This window comes from Uranotaenia lowii, unplaced genomic scaffold (genome assembly GCF_029784155.1).
Source record: "Uranotaenia lowii strain MFRU-FL unplaced genomic scaffold, ASM2978415v1 HiC_scaffold_290, whole genome shotgun sequence".
NCBI classification, from domain to species: Eukaryota; Metazoa; Arthropoda; class Insecta; order Diptera; family Culicidae; genus Uranotaenia; species Uranotaenia lowii.
In genome coordinates this window covers 4,797-26,184 of record NW_026598191.1, presented here as the reverse complement: position 1 = coordinate 26,184, position 21,388 = coordinate 4,797, and the positions used below count along the sequence as shown (strand labels likewise).

The 21,388-nt window shown below is 43.6% G+C and overlaps 1 protein-coding gene across 6 annotated transcripts; it reads right to left on the bottom strand.

Moving 5' to 3' along the window:
- Window positions 1-606: 606 nt before the first annotated feature.
- LOC129759845 (endoplasmic reticulum aminopeptidase 2) lies at window positions 607-16,157 on the bottom strand. Of its 6 annotated transcripts, none has more exons than XM_055757380.1 (11): window positions 15,643-16,157; window positions 8,231-9,073; window positions 7,663-7,764; window positions 7,367-7,594; window positions 7,198-7,280; window positions 6,922-7,124; window positions 6,680-6,860; window positions 5,026-6,415; window positions 4,813-4,955; window positions 3,999-4,751; window positions 607-3,687 (listed from the first exon to the last, which is right to left on the bottom strand). In XM_055757380.1, the coding sequence occupies exons 2-11, from the start codon at window positions 8,268-8,270 to the stop codon at window positions 3,541-3,543; spliced, it is 3,270 nt and encodes a 1,089-aa protein (XP_055613355.1). In that variant the 5' UTR covers window positions 8,271-9,073; window positions 15,643-16,157; the 3' UTR covers window positions 607-3,540. The 6 variants fall into 6 exon arrangements, with proteins under 6 accessions (XP_055613355.1, XP_055613357.1, XP_055613359.1 ...); XM_055757382.1 differs by having other exon boundaries at window positions 15,659-16,157; XM_055757384.1 differs by having other exon boundaries at window positions 15,930-16,157.
- Window positions 16,158-21,388: the final 5,231 nt, after the last annotated feature.

The window sequence follows — 21,388 nt, the reverse complement described above, 5'->3', positions numbered from 1 at the left end:
TTCCTTCGATGTACATACAGAGCTCATAGGCGAGTCCATGATGCGAAATTTTTGTAAACAAATCCAGTTTCTGTGGTCCGCTAGCTTCAAAATAAGACAATTTTGGTGAAAATCTTGGCCTTCAATGCAGTCTAAACAGTGTCACAACAAAGAAGAAATTTCAAAGCATTGGATGGAAAATAATTGCCTCCAAAAATCTCACTTAGACCGAATTTGCTTAGAAGCGAGATTTGTGATCGAATTCACGAAATCAAACTGTTCGATAAACATTAATTTCGCTTTTTGTAAACAGCTTATGTGACTGTTGTGCGATAGCGCTCAATCGAATGTCTCTTCTTTGTCCAGAAAAATTATGTTTTGAATTTACTTTAATTCCCTATTCAATCCGTTTCCTCTTCTGTCTGTCAGCTTCAATAGATCTTATTAAGAGATAAATGATTTCTGCGATACACTAATCAGAATGTATGTACTTAATCCGACACGTGACACAAACTTAGCACACAATTGATCATCGGGAATATCCATCGGTTTGTTGGTAGATTATTTTTTCTCGTTTTTACATGAATAATTAAGTTTGTGAACTTGAGCTAACGAAGTAAAATATCATCTGAAGGTAACAAACACAGACAATGAAATTGTTTCCGTTATTTTTCAATGTACGACTGTTTAGTGTAAGGTTGTTTTGTTTTTTGTTTTGACTATCTGTTAATGCGTTCCGGTACGTTCACTTTGATAAGCGTATTCCATTATAGAACTAAGTATTTTTTTTATGTATATGCATTTTGAAACGTATTTTGTTTTGTATAGATATTGCTACTGAGAAGATAATATGAGCATTTTTGTTACTTATGACTGATAAAAATCTATTACAGATAATGCGAGAATGATTCCATGTTTTTGTTACGTAGGTTGATTTTTTTGGGATTGAGGATTCGAGAAAAATAGGACACAAACCGAGAGTTAGATATCGACACATTACGTCTTTGTTAGTCCTGGTTTATATCAACTTCCCTGCAGTACCAAAAATGTTAATTTTATAGTTGTCGCTCTCAAATGCCACTGAAAGTTATCTGGCGCATTGTTTGAGCCGAAGGGTGTGCTCTAAACTTCACGAAACGTGAAATAAACACTTTTCAAGCTGTTCTATTTAATTTTACTTGTGCCATTCGAAAATTCATAACTTTTCTCCTTTAGTGAAGTCGATACAAAATAAGGATGAACAGACAAATAAAGTAGAAGAAACAGCAAAGTTGCACAGAGTGGTAGCGCAGTCGGTTTGTTTTCACATTTTCACTTTGGCTTCATTCGTCCTTCCAAGTTGGTAACTTTAAATTTCTTTAACGTAAATATATTATTTGAGAAACGCTTTGATCATCTTTATTTTCTTGGTTTATTTTTTTGAATTTTTATTTCCTTCGAAAATGCTTCCGTTCGGTTTAATACTGTTTCGATTTTTTCGCACATCACTTGGCTTCCAGTGTTTCCCGAGAACTGAAGTTTTGTATTACTTATCACATACCCCACTCACCCTAGAGTGGTTCAATGATTCCGTTTTTGTCCTAGAGCCATCACACGTTTGTTTCACAGAGTTTTGTTGTAGCATTTTGTAAATCATTAGTAATGTAAGAGGAAATGATCGGGTCTGTGGCTGTTGTTTTGTGTTCTAAATTCTGTGGCCTCTTTATTTACATGCCACTTATTTAAAATCACTGCTGATCGCACGGTTTGTTTTTTTTTATGTTTGTTCCACACACTGTATACACTTTCGTCCGATTTCTTTCATCCTAGAGAGCCGATTCATTCGAACCTCGATCACACTCACATGTCGCTTAAGAGTTGTTAAGAGGAAAACTTGTCAAATCCTTCTGTCACTTGTAAAATAAACGCCTTGAATCTGGCTTCGTACCCTTGTTAATGAATAGAAATGTGGCTAAGTTATTTCAGGTTTTTTTTCTTCATTGGAACTTGAGAAATTAGCCTAGATATAAGAAGTAAAGAGTCGTTGCTGGAGTAGAAGTTTTTGGTTGTCACAAAACGATTGGGCATTTCTGTTTTTTTTCTCTACCGTGTAGTGAAATATCTGGCAGTATTCGTGTAGATAGTATCAACACTGACCATACTGACTAGACACTCAATTTCGTTTGTTGGATGATTTTTCCAGCAGTACGCAATATTGATTCCAGAGTGCGCATCGATCGCTTTTGATGAAATGCTATCCCAGTTGAAAGGGCCACCCAACTTTCAAGGAAAAATAGTCAATACTAAGATCGGTAGCGATTCCATCGGACCGATTACTGTCAAAAATAAAGGTTTTTATTACGATTCGGTACGGTTTTAATTCGAAATCGGTTTCATGAAAGATGTGAAATGTGTTTCATCATCGCGCGATTCGGACCAAAACAGTATCCGATTTTGGACCGATCCACCTGATGAACGGATGGAAATCGAACCGAACAGGTAAATTTTTCCTACAGGGAATTGTTTGTCAAGCTTCGCAATATTGACGATAGGTGGCAAAATTAGACAGAAAATTATTGAATTTTTATTCTAAGTGTCTTGTCAGTGTGATCAGTGGTATCAACATAAGTTTTTTCGATTGGGTGGGATAGCATTGTTACTGAAAAATATATATCTACGTAAAAATTTGCCCATCAAAACGCTGTATAGGTGTCGAAGCCAGAGTCAATTCGTTTATGTTCGTTTAGTTAGCACCGAAAGAAAATCATCTAATCTACCGGATGGATGAAGAAGTTCAACTTCAAAAAGGACTCCAACGATGTGGGTTATGATTTCGTATGGTCTTAGTTTTTTTTTCTATTTGTGACAAAAAAAGATTCTTTATCAACAGCTTTTTAGCTCTGCTGGTATTCACTACGTCCTATATTACAAATCAGTCGCTTCTTGGTCGAAGTTTCGAACCTAAACGCAAAAATAAATGCAAACATGATGAGTAAATTATGATTTTGTTTTCAAAAAGTTACAATGAACATTTACAGCTCTATCGTACAGTTGTATGTTGTTGTTACATCTCCTTCCTCCCACTCGTGGAAGATTTTCCGCTGTCACCATATTGCCTCGAGGTTAAAAATTCTTCTACCCAAAGATTGTACTACCGATAAATGCATTCCGACGTTTGGATCGTTCATACACGACTTTGCGCACCAAAAAAGCACTTTCATCCGAGGTCTTTCACATCCTGCCACAACACACGTAACACTCACTTTGCTACTAAATATTTGTTCATGTTTTCCCACATCTGTTTTGTATGTTTGTTTATTTTTTCCGTTTTTTAGTTAGTTTTCATAGCCCATGTAGTTCGCTTTAGTTTACCCTAGAGGTTCCAAAAAAGGTTAACCAGAAAATAGTTGTATATGTCATTGGTTTGGTTTTGTTTGGTTTTGTTTGTTTTTTCTTCTTTTTTTTTGGTTTTTCATACTCAAAATTTAGACATCCTTCTTCTTTGATTCCTTCCTGTTGGTTATTTACTGTGGTTGCTGTTCTCGTCTAGTAAAAATCCTCTCGGGTCCGGGCCGTACATGCTCAGAAGTGATATTTTTTCTCAATCCAGCTGAAGACGGACGTCTGAGATCGGCTTACCCATTCGACGTTAGCGGCCACAACGTTCAGGGTCATGTTCAGGATTTTCATTCCCGGTCCGTTACCGAAGCGCTCCACCAGTGATTTCAGCTGTAAAAAGTCGGTTTGAAGACGAATGAGTTGGTTATTTCCAAAATATTCAAAGCTTTGAAGAGGTGTGAGCCGTAAAAACATCAGAGTTTGGTTTTATGCGGGTATGTACAAATAATAATAAGCCGAAATTAAGCTCTGAAAATATCGTCGCGAAATTTTCAACTTATCAATCAAAGAAGGTAGTATTATGTCACAAACAACGTTCAAGAAGTGTCGTAGGACATGAACCCCTTCTAACACAAATATTTCGCTTACAGAATTTGTAGTTATGGAAACCGATATCGTAATGAAAAATGCAACACACATACCTCATCGTAATCGAACTTCGTCGATCCGTACTGGGTGATGGCCGATATCACCCTCGCAAAGTTAACGCTGCCCCGTCCTAGTTTCGCCTGGAAGCTCATCCACTTTGCCTGCAGGAACCGGCAGGCCATCGCGCCTCCCGTCGGTGTTCCCGATATTGTCTCCAGCACCTGCACGATCTCCGTGACGGGAAGTGTTATTACGTGTGACAGTAGCCGATTCTGCAGCCAGGCGTCCTTGGTTACACCGAGCGCCCGGAGAAGCTCCATTCGTTCCTCAGATCCGACATCCTTCTCGCGACGCAACGTGGTATACAATGCCCAACACTCCTGCCAGTAGCGGATTTCACCGGACAGTACCGAACCAATGTAGGCAACCGACCGGAGATTTGGTGGAATGGTAGCCTGGTCGTTCATCAGCTCCTTGGCATTACGAATAGCCTCCGGTTCTTCCCACAGTACAGCATTCAGCAGAACCGTAGGTCGAAGCAGCTTCAGCTCCTCCTTGCCGGTATCGTTCCATGTGAGTTCCTGGATTGATTTGGCCAGATTTTGACGGATGTATTCCGCTAACACCAAGTAACACTCGGAGTATTTGAGAATCTTTCGCCATTTCTCCAGATGCTTCATACCCACCAGAACCGGTCCCCAGTCTTGCTCCTTAGGAAAGTACGAAATCAGATCCATTGCAAAATCACAGGACAGCAAATTTGCATGACACAAGGTAAAGATGTCCGATACCAAGCCCACGCGATCCTAAAACATACCGGAAAAATTAGTAGTATTACAACAGTTTAAGCTTGAATTATCGAAATACCTGGGTGCTAAATACGTGGTGATTTATGTGTAGCTGCTCAACTAATTTGGCCCAATTTTCTTCATCGTAGAGTACTCTATAGTAACCGGTCTGCTCATGATTGAGCTTGATCCATTTCGGTGAATGATTGAGAGTGATGCGAGCTATTGCAAAAAAAAAACAACAATCAGAAGAATAACTCACTATTTAACCCATTTGATCCTTAATACTCACTCTCACTAGTGTTGAACCAAGTGGTTTCTGGTAGCCGTTCACTGTTGCTGGTAACATAGCTGATCGGGAACGTCCACCGGATGCGCTTCTTGTCCTTACCGCTGCTAGCTGGAGTCGGAGCCATCGTAGTAGTGCTGGTTGTGGTCGTCGATAACGTTTCGTTGTCCTCATCGATGCTGTAGTCATCGTTGATTGCAACAAATTCTGCCGGTGCAAACGGTGTCTGGCTTATATGCAGTTCATCACCTTGTCGAGATACGTTAAGTAGTGGGAAACCCGCCAGGTTGGTCCAAAAGTTCATCATTTCTTTAACATTTTTGCTGTAGTTGTCTTGCTTCGCGCATATGTACCACAAGTCGGAGGGTTCGGCCGTCTGGTATTTGAAATTTTTAATAAACTTACCCAGACACTGTCGGAAGTTGGATTCACCAATCGCAGACTGGAGCATGGCTAGCATCGATGCAGATTTGTCTATGTAGAACGCCTCGTTGTTTCCGGTATCGGATGTTCCGCCGTGTAAACTTTCCCAACCTTGAAGAGCATCCATATCCAACGCTCGGATTGTAGTGTCTATCAGAAACAGTTCGTTCATCGGCCACTGAGGTCGGATAGGAGAAAGAATAAATCTGCTAAGGTACTTGATGATGCCCTCCCAGAGCCAGACGTGTTTCCAGGCTTTTGGAGAAATCAATCCCCCGAAGTACTGCTTGGCTATTCCTTCAGAAATTTTTACCACCGACATGTGGTACTCTCTGGTCGAAACGTTTTCTGGTGAGCTGAGAAATGATGTTCGACACACGATCAGACCAAGAGAACTTGTTAGGTCGTCGTTCAAAGTGGGTAGTGCGATAAAATCGAGCTTAGAAAGGGGATACGCCACCCCAAGCCATTGCTGAAGATACTCGAGGATATCGCGTGAAGTATGTAGCACAAAGCTTCCCTTGTCGACGTAAGGGCTTGGAGCGTAGAAAGAATACGCCGGAGCTGTCTTAATGTCCAAGGTATCACTAGCACTGGTATGATTCGCCTCCGTACCGTTTCCTCTTTGATTGGTGTGGTTTCCCTGAATAATGTTCTCCGCCTTGGCATCGGGCACAGACGCGGACCCTTCCGTTTCGCTAGATGGTTTACTAGGTGGTTGATTGTTCGTCAGTTTAAAGAGATTCTTCGACAGTATAACGGCAGTAAGATTACGGAACGGCTTCTTATCCGCTTTGGTCAGTTTAGCGGGTGTCTTCGTCGGTTCCAGCAGTGGTTTGTGGGTATCCTTGGTGACGTTGATGGTCTGATAGATAGGCGAGGGATCCAGGAGCTGCCGCTTAAAGTCGCTGATCACCCACGAAATGGAATCTGGTGGTAATGGTGGGGTTTCCGCGAAATCATCTCGTAGCTGTAATTGGCGAAATTATGAAATCGAGAAAAATTAATTACAGTGCGTATTCAGTCTATCTAGAGTGAAATTTTGACTGAAGTGAGATTGCGATATTGTAGAATTGAAAAATAAACATATTATATCAAAATCTAATAAGTTACTATTGTAATTACCAATCCATCAAGGAGTACTAAATCATTAAAAGCTTGTAGAAAATCTCAACCACTTCTTTGTTTCTCGTTTTATTCGTAAACGTATAAAGCCTTTAAATAATTAACTTACCAAACCAGTTCCCATGTAGAATCCGACATCATCGGTATCCTGGACGATGGAGTTCGACAGTCCTATGTGGAAACGATCACGGAACAACGAAATCCTGAACGATGCCCTCAGGTGTGGTTCGTCAAAGCAAGGGAATGCTTTACGGGCACTGCCGGGTTTTAGAACTGTTGCAGCTAAAATCCTAGAAAACAAACCGAATGTGTTGAAAACTATTCAAAAATTGGTTAAACCATCATTCTTACTTTCTAACGTCCGCATCTGTTTCGAACTGATCCACAAAGAAGCCATCGGGTTCGGTGATCATCTTCGAATACCATCGGATGCTGAGCGTGTAGTTGGCTTTCTTGCGCAGTTTGTCCCGCAGTTCGATGTACAGCTGCTGTCGCGGCGGGTAGTCCAGTATCCGCAGGATCTTCAATGCGTAGCCCTTCGGTCCTACCAGAGCCTGTTTGGGGGATAAAAACTCGATAATAAGTCGAGGTTTTTTTTCAAACTCGTTCACAACGAGGTCAACCTACCTTTTCAGTAATGTTCAGATCCTGAGCATGCAGAACGATAAAGTTGGTTTCCTTTTCCACAAAAAACTCTACCGTTACTTGACCTGCAAAGTGAAGTGAAATTTATACGAATGCCATTTGGTTTATTTTTCGCGCCGGCAATATTTCAAAGATTGATGAATTTTCTTACCCTTCACATCCAGCGTCGTCAGATTGGGATGTATGGTCAACATGTATCGGTTTGGCCTCACATTATTGGGCAGCGTCGGGAGCAGCCACGGGAACGGCTGGCCATTGGAGGCGATCGGCTGGAACGGCTCCGAGCTGTTGTAACCCTCCTGAATGTATCCCGGTGGAATTTTGCCGGCACAGGGACATACGGTTTGGGGCCCTGCATATGCTATCACCAGTGCTGTGGCTGTTTGGATAGGACATGTTTATCAATATGTTTGTTTTTTGTATCAATATTAAATGATGCGTTCTTACTCAGCAACGTTCCGAGTACGATGGCAGTTACACATAAGGCTCGTTTCTGGGAACAAACGGCTACACCTTCTCGCCCTGGCCGTCCGCTGGTGCTGTCGCCACCTGTAGGGACGAAAAAAGGACACCGTGAGTTCGTTATTTTTATTTCAACGTTCAATATTTTCGTTCGCTCAAAAATCTTGTGTTTTTGTTTCTTCAGCCAGAATGTGAAGGAAATGTAAATCTTTTCGTTTAAATTTTCATTGGAAAGGAAGAACCATGATTTGATGGATGAATAATTTGTTTCTCTTCCTACGCATAAAAAAATATACCAGGGACAACTAGCCAAGACCTATCGCTGTTTTCTGGAGTTTTATATCCATGCTTCATTTACAATACAACTTGAGCAGTTCTAATTTTACCGTTGGTCACTGACTTGGGAAAATATATCGTCCGAATAGTTCCATTATGTTGGTCCCGATCATCAATCTTAATCACAATCAACGGTCCTCGGTGACCCACTTTCGGCACCCTTCCTCGCAATGGCCATTATGCGTAGGCGATATGTTCCAACAGCGAACAAAATTACCTGTAAGGAACGCCACATCGTCCAGGTCCGGTTCCGTCATAACGACTCGTTCGCGCCTCCAGATTTTGTTGCCAGGGCCACCGCTTCCAACGACCGACACTTTAACGGGGCCCCCGGGTTGTCTGTGATTCCCAGCCAATCTGATGCCAAATGGGTGGTTAAACGCCAAGAAATGTTAAACCACTGCGGCCCACCTGTACTTTCCTTCTGCCCTTTATTACCACCCCCTTGTAGGTTTTTTCTTCTCCTCTTCTCAGCGGGAGCAACAAATAGTGTTGGGGATTACCAGAAAAAAAATCACCCCCTCGTGGTATTTTCGTTTATTCGCCCTTTACAAACCGCTGACAGTAACGGCCAATGTGGTCTGGTGCCTTTTACCGTTGGTGCGGGGGCGGCTCCTCTTACGGGGGCAATCAATTCAATTCTTTGCTACTATTTGCCATCAAACACGCACTTTTCTGTTGCTCGGAATCGACTCACCGAGAGCTCTCCGAACGAACAAACGGACCCACTCTATCCCAGTGTACACACACCGATCGACCGAACGCCGGATATAGAGTGATTTGGCTCAACAAATCACACTTTCCCAATATAATAATAATACCCAGGACTCGGGTCGTTTGGTGTGTGAAAAATGTGATTCCAATTCTCGCACTTCATGAAATGTTGATAAACACGACGACACGCACCGAAAACGAAGGACGACGACGAGGACTCCGCCGAAGCTGGTGGAACAACATGTGCACGGTTGCTCTCACTCGTTTATTTTCTTCTTCTTATTTTACTTCTAGCACGAGCACGTTCATCGTTGCCGTCTAACACCAGACAGCGTGGCACTAACCTCTGCACAAATACGTGGGAAATGAGCGTTAAGTTAAGGGTGTGCAGTATTTTTCGGAGCCTTACATATGTCAGAGTCTGTGTTTATAAATTTGATGTGAACCATGCCCAAAAACACTTGTTTTATTGCCTGTGGCCAACATTTTTTATGTTTTGAGAAGTCCTATAATTGACGACATCTGCATATTGGAGTTAAATTTTGAAATATTGACAAGAATATATGAGTATACGTTAATTGCAAGTCCACTGGAGATATAGGTTCGATTTCCATCTCAACACAGGGTGTTAAATGGTAATCCTAAGTTATCCACGTTACTTAGTCTAAAAGTCCTAAATCGGCTAACACAGGGGTGTATGTCCTTTTTTCGATAACTTTCGGGACTTTTGTTTGTGTCTTAAAAATGTTATTGATAGATTATAGCGCCAGATAGGTCAAGACAACCGGCTTCCAAAAGTATAACGAGGCTCTGAGTACATGTAGACCTAAGATAAAGCAACACGGCAAAGGAAGTTGAGCAATTGCTTACTGACCGTGCAAGACATGAATTTAACTCAAAGAGATTTTTGTTCCTGTTGGGGAGAGACCACTGCGACCAATTGTTATATCTTTTGTAGAATTAACCCGCGTTATTTCTTTTTACTATATGCTTCCAGATACACTGCCACTATTGATAAGTGTCAGGTGAACACTGCACTGGTTGGGCATTTGATGAGCACACACATATTTTAGATCCTAAATGCAACCTTATGTTACCTTAGTTCACACAAGAGATCCTAAGTGCATCGTATGTTCCCTTGAAAGATCCATCCATATCTATGTACTCAAGCGTACAAACTTCCAGAAGTGGCAGCTTGCATGCTTTAAATGCTAAAACCGCCAACCTGCAAAAGAAGTACTATGTATGCCATGACCCAGATTAGATCTCATGATCTCTGGCTTAGAAGACATACGCTCTAACCTCTAAATCAAGGCCGCTGGCCAACTCAAGGAGATAGCAAAAAGGCTTAAGACGCTCTGTACCGTTGGGTAGAATTTAGTAAAAATTTCGGTGGATTTAGTTCATAATGCATAGTTTACAGTTTTAAAGTCCTGTGATCAAAACTCGCGGAAATGGAGTCGAAAGAACAGCTTATGCGGGATAAAATCTTGCGCATTCATCACGAGAACAAGGATCTCTCGCATCGTTCCATAGCTCAAATGTTGGGAATCGCGAATTCCACGGTGTCGCGAGTGATTAAGCGGTTCGAGGAACGATTGATCACCGATCGGAAGCCCAGAAGTGAAGGAAAAAGTATTCCGTACAACACCAAAAATCACAAAAGCTGCACCTAAGGCGCGGTTTTGTCCAGAAGGCCAAAACTAAGGCTGGCTTTCGAACGTTCAAGGTACAAAAGGCCCCTAATCGCGACGAGAAGCAGAACAAGTCCGCCAAAAACCGTGCCAGTAAGTTGTACCTCAACATGCTGACGAAAGTTGAATGCTGCATCATGGACGACGAAACATATGTGAAGACCGACTTCAAACAGATCCAAATTCCTGGTTTGACAAGCCATCAGTACGTGCTGGAAGCTGAGTGCACCTTTCGTTACCCAGGACACGATGAACGGAAGGGTGTACATGAAAGAGTGCCTCCAGAAGCGGCTGCTTCCTCTCCTGAAGGCCCACAACGTCCCAACGATCTTCTGGCCGGATTTGACCTCATTCCACTACTCCAAGGACGTGCTGAATTGGTATGTGGACAATAAGATCAATTTCGTGCCGAAAATGTTCAACCCTCCCACACTCCGGAGCTCCGCCTCATCGAGAAGTACTGGACGATTATGAAGCAGCACCTTCTTGAACGACCTAAGGTTGTGAAGACAGTCGAGGAATTGAAGAAGTTACATGGGTTTACATGCAAAAAATGGTTGATTCAAAGGTTATGCAGAATCTTATAGCCGAGGTTAAGGCCAAGGTGTGGGCATTTGCGTATGGAATGTAAATAAAATTCGAGTTAAATGGTAAAATGAAGTTTAATAGTTATTTTTCAATCTCTGAAAATTTTATGGCTATCGTTTAAAAACTCTAATTTTGCGAATAAATTTTGTGAGTGACAATTTCATCGTAGACACCCTTTATCAAGATCGTCATTGGGGATTTTCACGCTCAGGTCGGCTATGAGGAGGAATTTAAACCCACAATTGGAAGGTTCAGTGCGCACTAGCTGACCAACGAAAATGGCCACAGTCTCATAGAATTGCTCTTCTCAGCTTCCATACGTGATGGTTTGTTTAGCAAACTATGGAAGATCTCACACATTTTAGCGATTCACAAGAATGGTTCAAAACTGCCCGCTGAAAACTATCGAGGGGTAGCAATTCTTTCTGCTACACCAAAAATGTTCGAGAGCATAATTTACGACCAGATGTACCCTTGGCTAGAAAGAAAGATGACAGATGTTCAGCATGGATTTTAAAAAAAGCTATCCATACTGTGACGAATTTAGCAGAATTTGTTTCCCGAACCTCTCAATGGATGACGCAGGGTTCGCAAGTTGATGTCATATATACGGACATGTGTAAAGCTTTTGACGCTATCAATATTGAAGCTCTTCTGTCAGTACTGCGCAAAAATGGAATCACCGGTGCTAGTCTACAATGAATACGTTCGTACCTGATGGAAAGAGTTCAGTTTGTAAAACTTGGGAACGCGAGATCCAGCGTATTCCTGGTCAACAGCGGCGTACCTCAAGGGAGTCACTTGTGACCCCTACTTTTTATAACAGTAATGAACGAGTTCCCCGAAGTGCTGTGTTACGTGTTTGTGCTGATCTACGCGGATGATTTGAAAATGTTCCATCCTGTTCGGTATCCTAAGGATTGTATGGTTCTACAGAATGCGCTTAACAAATTTTCTGAGTGTTGCAGCCATTGTGGTTTAAAAATCAATGCCTCAAAATGCAGCGTGATCACCTTTTCAAGGAAAATGAGCAACATGGTGCACGATTATTGTCTTGATAACAACTGTTCCGTAACAAGAAAATTCTCAGTGAAAGATCTAGGCGTAGAGTTGGATGCAAAATTTAGTTTTTCGAAACATATCGAACAAGTCGTTGCCAAAGCCAATTCCATGTACGGTATGGTTAGCAGGATTTGTCACGAGTTGGACAATCCTTATACTATCGTCTCGATTTATGTTGGACTTATCCGAACCACTATCGAATATGCCAGTATTGTGTGGCAGCCATACTACAATGTTCATAAGAATAGAATCGAAAGAGTTCAAAAACGATTTCTAAGGTACGCCTTGAGAAACCTTGATAGAAGATATGCCAGAATATCGAGCTTTGTGTATGCTGGTTGGCTTGGACTCACTAGAAAATCGCAGAAAATCAATCGACATGTTGTTTTTAAAGGATTTGACCTGTGGATTTCACCGTAATTGAGGTCACAGATTTCTCCTAACGAAGGACGTAGCAGTCTACGCACTATACGACCGTTCCAGCTCCCTAGCCGAATTCAAAACTATGCTTGTAATGAACCAATATACAGAATGATGGCACTCTACAATGCACATGCTAACGTTATAAAACTGAATATGTCCAGAGAACAAATCAAAAATAGACTTAAGTTAGTATTTTCATAAATATATTGTAAACACCATTAAAGATAAAAGGCTGAAGCCTAGGATCTATCAATAGTAAAAGTAGTATCTTTTCCAGCACCTCCTCCCACCGTCCCAAGCGTAACCAACCACAGATCGAGTACGTTTTGATAGACAACCGGCATTTATCGCACATCGTCGACGTCAGATCCTTTCGAGGCACCAACATCGGACCACTATCTGGTGATGGTGAAGATGCGCCCAAAGCTCTCCGTAGTGAACAACATGCGAAACCGCGCCCGCCTCGACTGAAGCAACCTGATGTCGCAGCAGACTACGCGCAATTGTTGGACGCAGCGCCGCCGGCAGAGGGCGAGCTTGACGAAGCCCCTCTCGAGGACTGTTGGGATACCATCAAGACAGTCAACAACAGCTAAACACGACGGAACGACTGATTCGACTAGGATTGTAGGAGGTTAATGGACGAAGAAAATGGCGCACGGGCGACAGTAGTGAAAACTCACCGACAGCGGAAGGGGAGCAAGTTCAAATCTTCCAAAAAAAAGCGCCGCCGCCTAGGCATCCTGACGGATAATCGTGAGGTGATGGACATGTGGAAGAAGTACTTCGATCACTTTTCTAAATGCCGCCTATAAAGTATTGTCCTACGAATCCTACTCCGCCGCCTAACACCACAAGCAAACAGATTCGTGGGCGGCTTCATGCAAGGACGGTCTAAAACGGACCAGATCTTCACATCACGGCAAATCCTCTAAAAATGCCGTGAATGACAAGTCCCTATGCACCATATATTCAACGACTTCAAAGCCGCATACGACACGATCGACTGTGACGAGCTATGGAAAATCATGAACGAGAACGGCTTTTCCGGGAAGCTGACCAGACTGATCGAGGCGACAATGGATGGAACGCAGTGCTGTGTGCGAATTTCGGGTAAATTGTCGAGTTCATCCGAATCACGCAGGGGCTCCGACAAGGCGATGGTCTATCCTGTATGATGTTCAACGTGGCGTTAGAAGATGTTATTCGACGAGCGGTGGGCGAAATCCGGGGAACGATTTTCAACAGATCGAGCCAACTTTTCTGCTTTGCCGACGACGTTGATATAGTCGGCAGATTGTCTGCGGCGGTGGAGGAGATCTGCCGCAAACTGAAACGCGAAGCAGGAAGGATTGGGTTAATGATCAATACGTCCAAGACGAAGCCTGCGGATCCGAGACCGACTGAACTCGCTTGTGCAGTAATAACAAGGTCACAATTGACGGCGACGGGCTGGAGATAATCGAAAACTTTGTCTATTTTGAATCACTGGTGACCGCAGACAATGACACCAGCCGTGAGATCCGGCGGCGAATGATCAACGAAAGTCGTGCCTCCTATGAACTCCACAAGCAACTGCGGTCGAGAAGACCTAGCCCTCGCAAGAAGTGTAACCTATACATGACGCTCATTAGACCGGTTGTTCTCTACAGGCATGAGACATGGATATTGTTCGAGGAGGACTTGCGTACACTCGAAGTATTCGAGCGACGAGAACCATCTTTGGCGGCGTGCAGGAGAACGGAGGTTGGAAACGAAGGATGAATCACGAGCTCGCGCGACTCTACGGTTAACCCAGTATCCAGAAGGTGGGGAAGGCTGGGCGGATACGCTGGGCAGGACATGTTGCAAGAATGCCGGACAACTGTCTTGCAAAACAGGTGTTCGCTGCCAATCCAGTTGGAACGAGACAAGCAGGGGCGCAACGAGCGAGGTGGTTAGACCAAGTGGCGAATGTAGACGATTTCGCTCAATCTACCAGTCGGACTTTATGTGATAAAATCGTATTGTTGTTATATGAATGCAAATGTAATCAGTGCAACCAAATTTCGAAAATTCGGACAAATGATATTTGTTCTTGAAACAGGTAATTTTTCGATTACGAGGGAAGGATGAGAGAGATAATTTCGTTGTTAAAAAATTCAAAACGATTGCGGTTTCCAGAATACACAGAGCCACCAAAGAAAATAACCGCACACCCTTACACAGTCCAGTTTGCCGGATATTTTTCCCTTTTAGCGATTCGCCTTGTTTTCCAGTTTTATTTTTCGTCTTCAATTTTCCGACTTCCTGTGCTTCCGAATCTCCAACAACTGTTCAGCATTTTCCTTCTTGTTTGCTGCTACCTCACTGCTGTTCCCAATGATATAAGCCAAACGACAGCGAAATCCCACTGCTGCTGCCATTTCGGCTACTTTTGGCCCAATCCCTCTCCCGAATTCCCTAACCCACTCACTCTTCACTGTGTTTCATGTGATGCAGGGAATTGGTCCGTCCTATGTCTTCGTGCTGTTTATGTTGATGTTATTGCTGCTGCTTCTTCTGTTTCTGCTGTACACTGTGCTCTGCTGACTGACTGAACCCGCACCGCCGTCGTCAGAACAGCCCCACTTAGAGAAGAGAAGGGCACCCCAGGATCCAGGATTTCTTCCTGATAATGGTGGCGCGACCCTTCTCACTTTTATGCGTATACTGCCGTTCTTCTCGTTGTTGACGGACGTCCATTTTAGATTCGCACATAAATTTATGATCCAATTTGGTAGTTCTTCTTTATTCTAGTGGGGGTACCGTGTTTTTATGTTGGCCTTTTTTCGATGGGTCGCTGATTAAACCGCAGAGTTCAACCGAATCAGCTGGTTTATTTGCCTTTTAGGTGAACATTTTCTCTGGCATTTAAAGGATAATTTAGGAACAGCGAAAAAAGATTTCTTCATTTGCATATTGAACGATTAAGCAAGACAGTCTGGCGAGGGGTTTCGCATCACTAATTGCATAAAATAACAGCCAATGGTACAAATAGGAAAACCAAATTTATCGAAATCGCGTACGGATGCTGATGTCATATCTGCGGTTAGCTTAGAAAGGACAAAAAGGACCTTTTCTGTCCATCAAAAACAATTAACTGTTTTTTTTTTCACTTTCAACCAACCAATACGCCAGAGAACCTATCAGAACCGTTCCGATCGCACTATTTCGCAATTGATGAACAAGAATTTTCACTTTTTAGCTATTCTGGCGCCTGTCGCAGGATCCATAATGGGAATTCCAAACGTTCCACAGACGATTGCACGGGGATTTCGACGTTCTTTCTTCTCCGGAGAAACGAAAAGAACACAGATGTTAGAATTTCGGGAGAAAAAAAATGTCACACACGCGCTTTCTTCAAAGGAAATTCCCTGTTCCGAAAGTGAAGCTTTAAACAAAAAATCAGGTAACCGGAATTGCGGGGGCCGGATCACGTCTTCCTCGTCGGGCAGTTTTTTTCACGGTTTTCTTCCTGGGGTAGGACGTGCTTTGACTGGAACACCGTGTGTCTACAGCAAAAATGTCCGAGTGGTTTTCAGCAGCAGCGTCCCAAAACGCGAACGACCGAGTGCGACCATAATCGACGGCGACGGCGAAAAAGTGTCTGACAGTTTCCAGCGAATCTCCACAACTCTGTAGGTATCAAAAGGATGCTTCCCGATCCAGAATTGACTCCGTTTTTTGACAGATGCTTCCCGCGCATGTCCCGCAACCTGGCTGCAAATGTATGGGTGCCAATGTTGGTGTCCGGTTCTCGGTACCCCTTCGCGCGTTCCTTAACATGGGGGAGACTTTAGAATTCTCTCCGATACACACAGAGTCAGTCGGCTAAAGTGCTATCAGAACCGGTATTCCCAAAAGTTCACAGCGGCGGAGTGGGTGGTTGGTTGGTTTTGAAGCGAACGAATTGCTTGAATGGTTAACTCAATCATCCCCCCATACCCGGTTGCTACATCTTCTCGTTGTTGCCCTTTCGGGCTTTTATCCTTGTTTAAGGGTGCATGTTGTGGGGTTGTTGGTTGTTTTTCGAGTTTCGGACTGCTGGATGACTTGTGGGTGTTTGGTTTTGAGCGGCCAATAATCCGGCCATCGATAGTCGGTAGGCACTCGACAAGGTTTGTTTTGCAAGTGCCATCGGTTAGCGTTTGGTCATTGAATCTCCTACCGATAATAGTCATTACGATAATGATGGAGATTTCTAGATGAGTCTGATTGAAGGTGTGTAACTTCAATCTGCGTAGCACATAATGAGCTGATTTGATGCCTACGGTGATAATTGTGGTTTTAGAGAGATCGCATCGCAATTTTGATTAGGAGCATTGCACATCAATCTCCTTGGATAGATCATTTTGAAATGACGATTTATACGAATTATCTCCATCCCACGGGAAAATTGTATCCGATTCTCTGGAGCAATACATCGTTGCCACTTCAGTCATAACGAGTAGAACTTTTTCAGATTTCTATTATTTACAGTATTTTTTTGCCGACTGTACAACGGTACGGTAGCGAGACTGAATAAAGGTGCTTTCAACTCAAAAATTTTTTTTTAATTTCGAGTTTCTACATACAAAGTGATTTCTTCAATGAAATATTAATCTAAAAAATCTCTAACGGAGCCAAATCTGATAGCTACAGTACTACTTTGAAGTGGTTCTAACAGTTGCATTTGCTGTCGGTTGAACACAAGCATCGCGTCAAAAGCTTTATATCATAATTTTTGACGGTCGCCATTGAAGAATTTTGCCAGCAAATTGACAAGCAGAATATCATTGCTCAACCCTTTTCAAAATGTTTTAGCAGTTGGGTGATAACTTGGCGAAAAATAGTAGGTGAACGTGATAATTTTGGTACAAGGGTTTTGTAACAAAACGGGAATATGGATTTCTATGTTTCAATCATTTAAGACATTTGGCATCAACTTTAAAATGTAGATTTACCTGTTTTCCGTTAGTCCCCCTCAGGTGATTTTTTAGGGCTACCGAAACTTTGAGCTGGAATTTGCACAGATTAGTTTTTGGCCAATCAACGAAATTAACATATATAATCTGTTTTAGAGATCCGATGATGAAATTTTTCCCATACATTAATTTCCACCATGACGAATTCTACACACAACTGAATACGATCGCTACCCAAAACATGATATCAAAATCATCATCGGGGATTTTAACGGTCAGGTCGGCCAGGAGGACAAATTCAAACCAATAATTGGAAGGTTCAGCGAGCACCAGCTGACCAACGAAACAACCTAAGGCTAATAGATTTAGCCTTTCATCACCGCCTCCCACACAAGTACACCTGGAGATCGCCGTACCAAATCAAATTCAATCACAGATCGACCACGTTTTGATAGACAGTCGGCACATTGGGCATCATTGACGTCTGATCCTGTCGAGGCGCCAACATCGAGTCAGACCACTACCTGGTGATGGTAAAGATGCGCCCGAAACTGTGCGTAGTGAACTAGGCGCAATCGCTCGAAGCAGCGCTGTCGGCAGAGGGCGAGCTTTACGAAGCTCCTCTCGAGGACTGTTGGGATACCATCAACAGCGTTACAGAGAACGTCATGTGAAACGAACTCGACAGCACCACTGGTTCGACGAGGAGTGTAGGAGGGTGATGGACGAAACGAAAGGAGGGTAATGGAAAAGCACGCCGCGCGGGCGGCGGTAGTGTAGAGAAACTACGTCGAAGCGTGGAAAATAACCAAGAGCGGAAGAGACAGCGAGTATGAATTTTCCAGTAGAAAAGACGCTGCCAACAGGAGGAGGAGTTGGAACAGCTGCATCGTTCCCAGGAAACGAAAGTTCTATCACAAACTTAACGTAACGCATTCCACAAAGGATTCGTGAGGCAAGCCGAAATGTGCCAAGGGAAGGGCGGAGGCATCAACAATCGTGAAATTATCAAAAGGAGGAAGCAGCACTTCGATGAACACTGCTGAACGGTGCCCATGCAGGAGACCAAGACCAAGACGGTGGGGAAGCTACACCGGCGTAGCCAAGAACGTAGAGGAGCCACTCCCAACGATGCGTGAAGCTAAGGAAGTCATTCGCCAGCTGAATACCAACAAGTCTGCTGTGAAGGATGGCTTCGTAGCTGAATTCATCAAAAAGGTCCCGGACATGTTGGCCGATTGCTTATATCGGTTGATGGTCCAGATGTGGGACATAGAACAGCTACCGGAAGAGTGAAAGGAGGGAGTTATATAACCCATCTACAAGAAGTTCGAAAAATTTGACTGTTAGAACGATCGAGCACGCTGTCCTCAACGCCGCCTACAAAGTGTTGCCCCAAATCCTACTCCGCCATCTAACGCCACAAGCAAACAGATTCGTTGAAAATCATCAAGTCGGCTTCATGGAGGGATAGTCTATGACGGGCCAGATATTCACATTACGGCAAATCCTCCAAAAATGCCGTGAACACCAAGTCTCTACGAACCATCTATTCATCGACTTCAAAGCCGCATACGACACGATCGACCTTGACGAGCTGTGGGAAATCATGAACGAGGAACGGCTTTTCCGGGAAGCTGACCAGACTGATCACGAGGACGAGGATGGAACTCAGTGCTGTGTGCGGATTTTGGTGAATTGTCGAGTTCACAAGGCTTCGACAAGGCCTATCGACAAGGTCTATCCTGCATGATGTTCAACGTGGCGCTAGAAGGTGTTATCCGACGAGCAGTGGGCGGAATGCAAGGCACGATTTTCAACAGTCAACTTATCTGCTTTGCAGACAACATTGGCGTAGACATTATATCATCTAGGGCGGTGGAGGGGATCCACCGCAAACTGAAACGCGAAGCAGGAAGGATCGGGTTGATGATAAATACGTCCAAGACGAAGTATATGCTGGCCTGCGGATCTGTCTGAGACCTACCGAGACCACTTGTCCAGTGATAACAAGGTCACGATCTACAGCGACGGAAGATATTCGAATACTTTATTTATCTCGGTGACCGCAGACAATAACACCAGCCGTGAGATCCGGTGGCGAATGATCAGTGGTAGTCGTGTCTACTATGCAACTGCGCACAAGAAACTGAACTCGAGAAGACTTAGCCCTCGCACGAAGTGTAACCTGTACATGACGCTCATTAGACCGGTTGTCCTCCACAGGCATGAGGCGTGGGTATTGCTCCAGGAGGATCTGCGTACACTTGAAGTATTCGAGCGACGAGTGTTAAGAACCATCTTTGTCGGCGTGCAGGATAACGGAGTGTGGAGACGAAGGATGAACCATGGGCTCGCGCGACTCTACGGCGAACCCAGTATCCCGAAAGTGGCGAAGGCTGGCCGGATACGATGGGCAGGACAGGTTGCGAGAACGCCGGACGGCTGTCCTACAAAAGAGGTGTTCGCTGAGAACGGTTGCCATGCCCGAGTGAATTTTAGTAGAGTGAGTCATTTGAGTGAGTATGTGAGTATGAGTAGGAGGTTAGTGGGTAGCATGAAAATCCTTGATAAAGGTTCAATTGTATCCATAACTGCGGCCGCTCGTTATGCCTTCATATACAATTCATAAAGGTGGCCATAATGGGCAACTGATAAGATATAGATGGGTAGCTTAAAGAGAGGAAGGTGAATCTATCATCTGATCCCGAGCATCGACGATCAGATCGGATAAACAGAAACACGGTGTAAATAGTGAATAAGTACCTACATAACGCAATTCTTGACTGGTTACGGGTATTTCGTGAACTTCGGAACACTTGGGCCTTATCACTCGAAAGGCCATCGTGATGGTTCTATGGCTGTTGTTTGGAAAAAGTTTTTTCAGAAATCCTCTATATTATCAAGCCAAAAGCCCAATCCAAGCGGTCATACAGGATTTTTTCCATTCCCGATCGAAGGGACAATACTTAAATCCTTCATGAATAAAAATAGATTTATATATCCTAGTTTCGGGCCACCCGCCGACATCCGCGCACAAAAGGCAATCCCAACTGTGTCCCCATCGTACCATGGCATCATCAAATAAATGGTGTGAAACAGTTTCGGATGAACGATGGCGGTGAAAATGTATTTAGAGAAGCGACGGTTTGCGTGCTACCATCATCCGGTTTTACGACCGAGTGTGTTCCTGCTCTTACGGGTGTATGCGTACGGGTGCGTGTGTTCCAAGTAAAAACCGGAACAAACCCCATCTAAACGGGAAGGATGGCGTAAAACGTGTGCCATGTTGCTTTTACGTCTAGCTATCTGATACTGAGCAAAACATACACCCAAATCTCGCCGGGCAGATTTTTATCGATTTTTATGTTCGTATAAGCCTGACCTACACAATCAATACAAAGTTTACGCTCGATAATAGATATTTTCCTTTACATGAAGAAACTATCAGAAAAAAGATTTTTTTTTATCCCGAAAAGTCGATAAGTCACATCACTCAACACAGAAAAAGCGAGAAAGTGGATATCATCATCCGGTAGAACACAAACGGCGCCTCAAAAAAAAACTGACAGCTACAGCTGCTCATCTGTGTAGTTGTTAGCCCCGTAAGTGGGAAAGCCTTTCGGATTTCCAAACCTCTGCCGCGCTGCCGGTGTATTTACGGTTGACAACAGCCAGCTTATTAGGTTTTATGGCTCCCCCTGCATAAATCATGCCGATTGTGGATCCAACTTTTCTCACGTGAAAATTTCAACCAACACGGACGGATCCTTCCAAGTTGAAGGAAATACTGCTGTGGGAAAAAGTGTTTCCCTCTGAAGGAGCAGCGAGACACCAGTCAGGGAATTCAGTACCGGATTATGGGCGGGCAACTCTTTGGCGATCGCTTGACATGGAGCCAATCTGTCGGCGGCCAAGTTTTATGGGCTCACTCTTCTTCAAATCGGTGTGCACGTGTCAGCTGTCGAT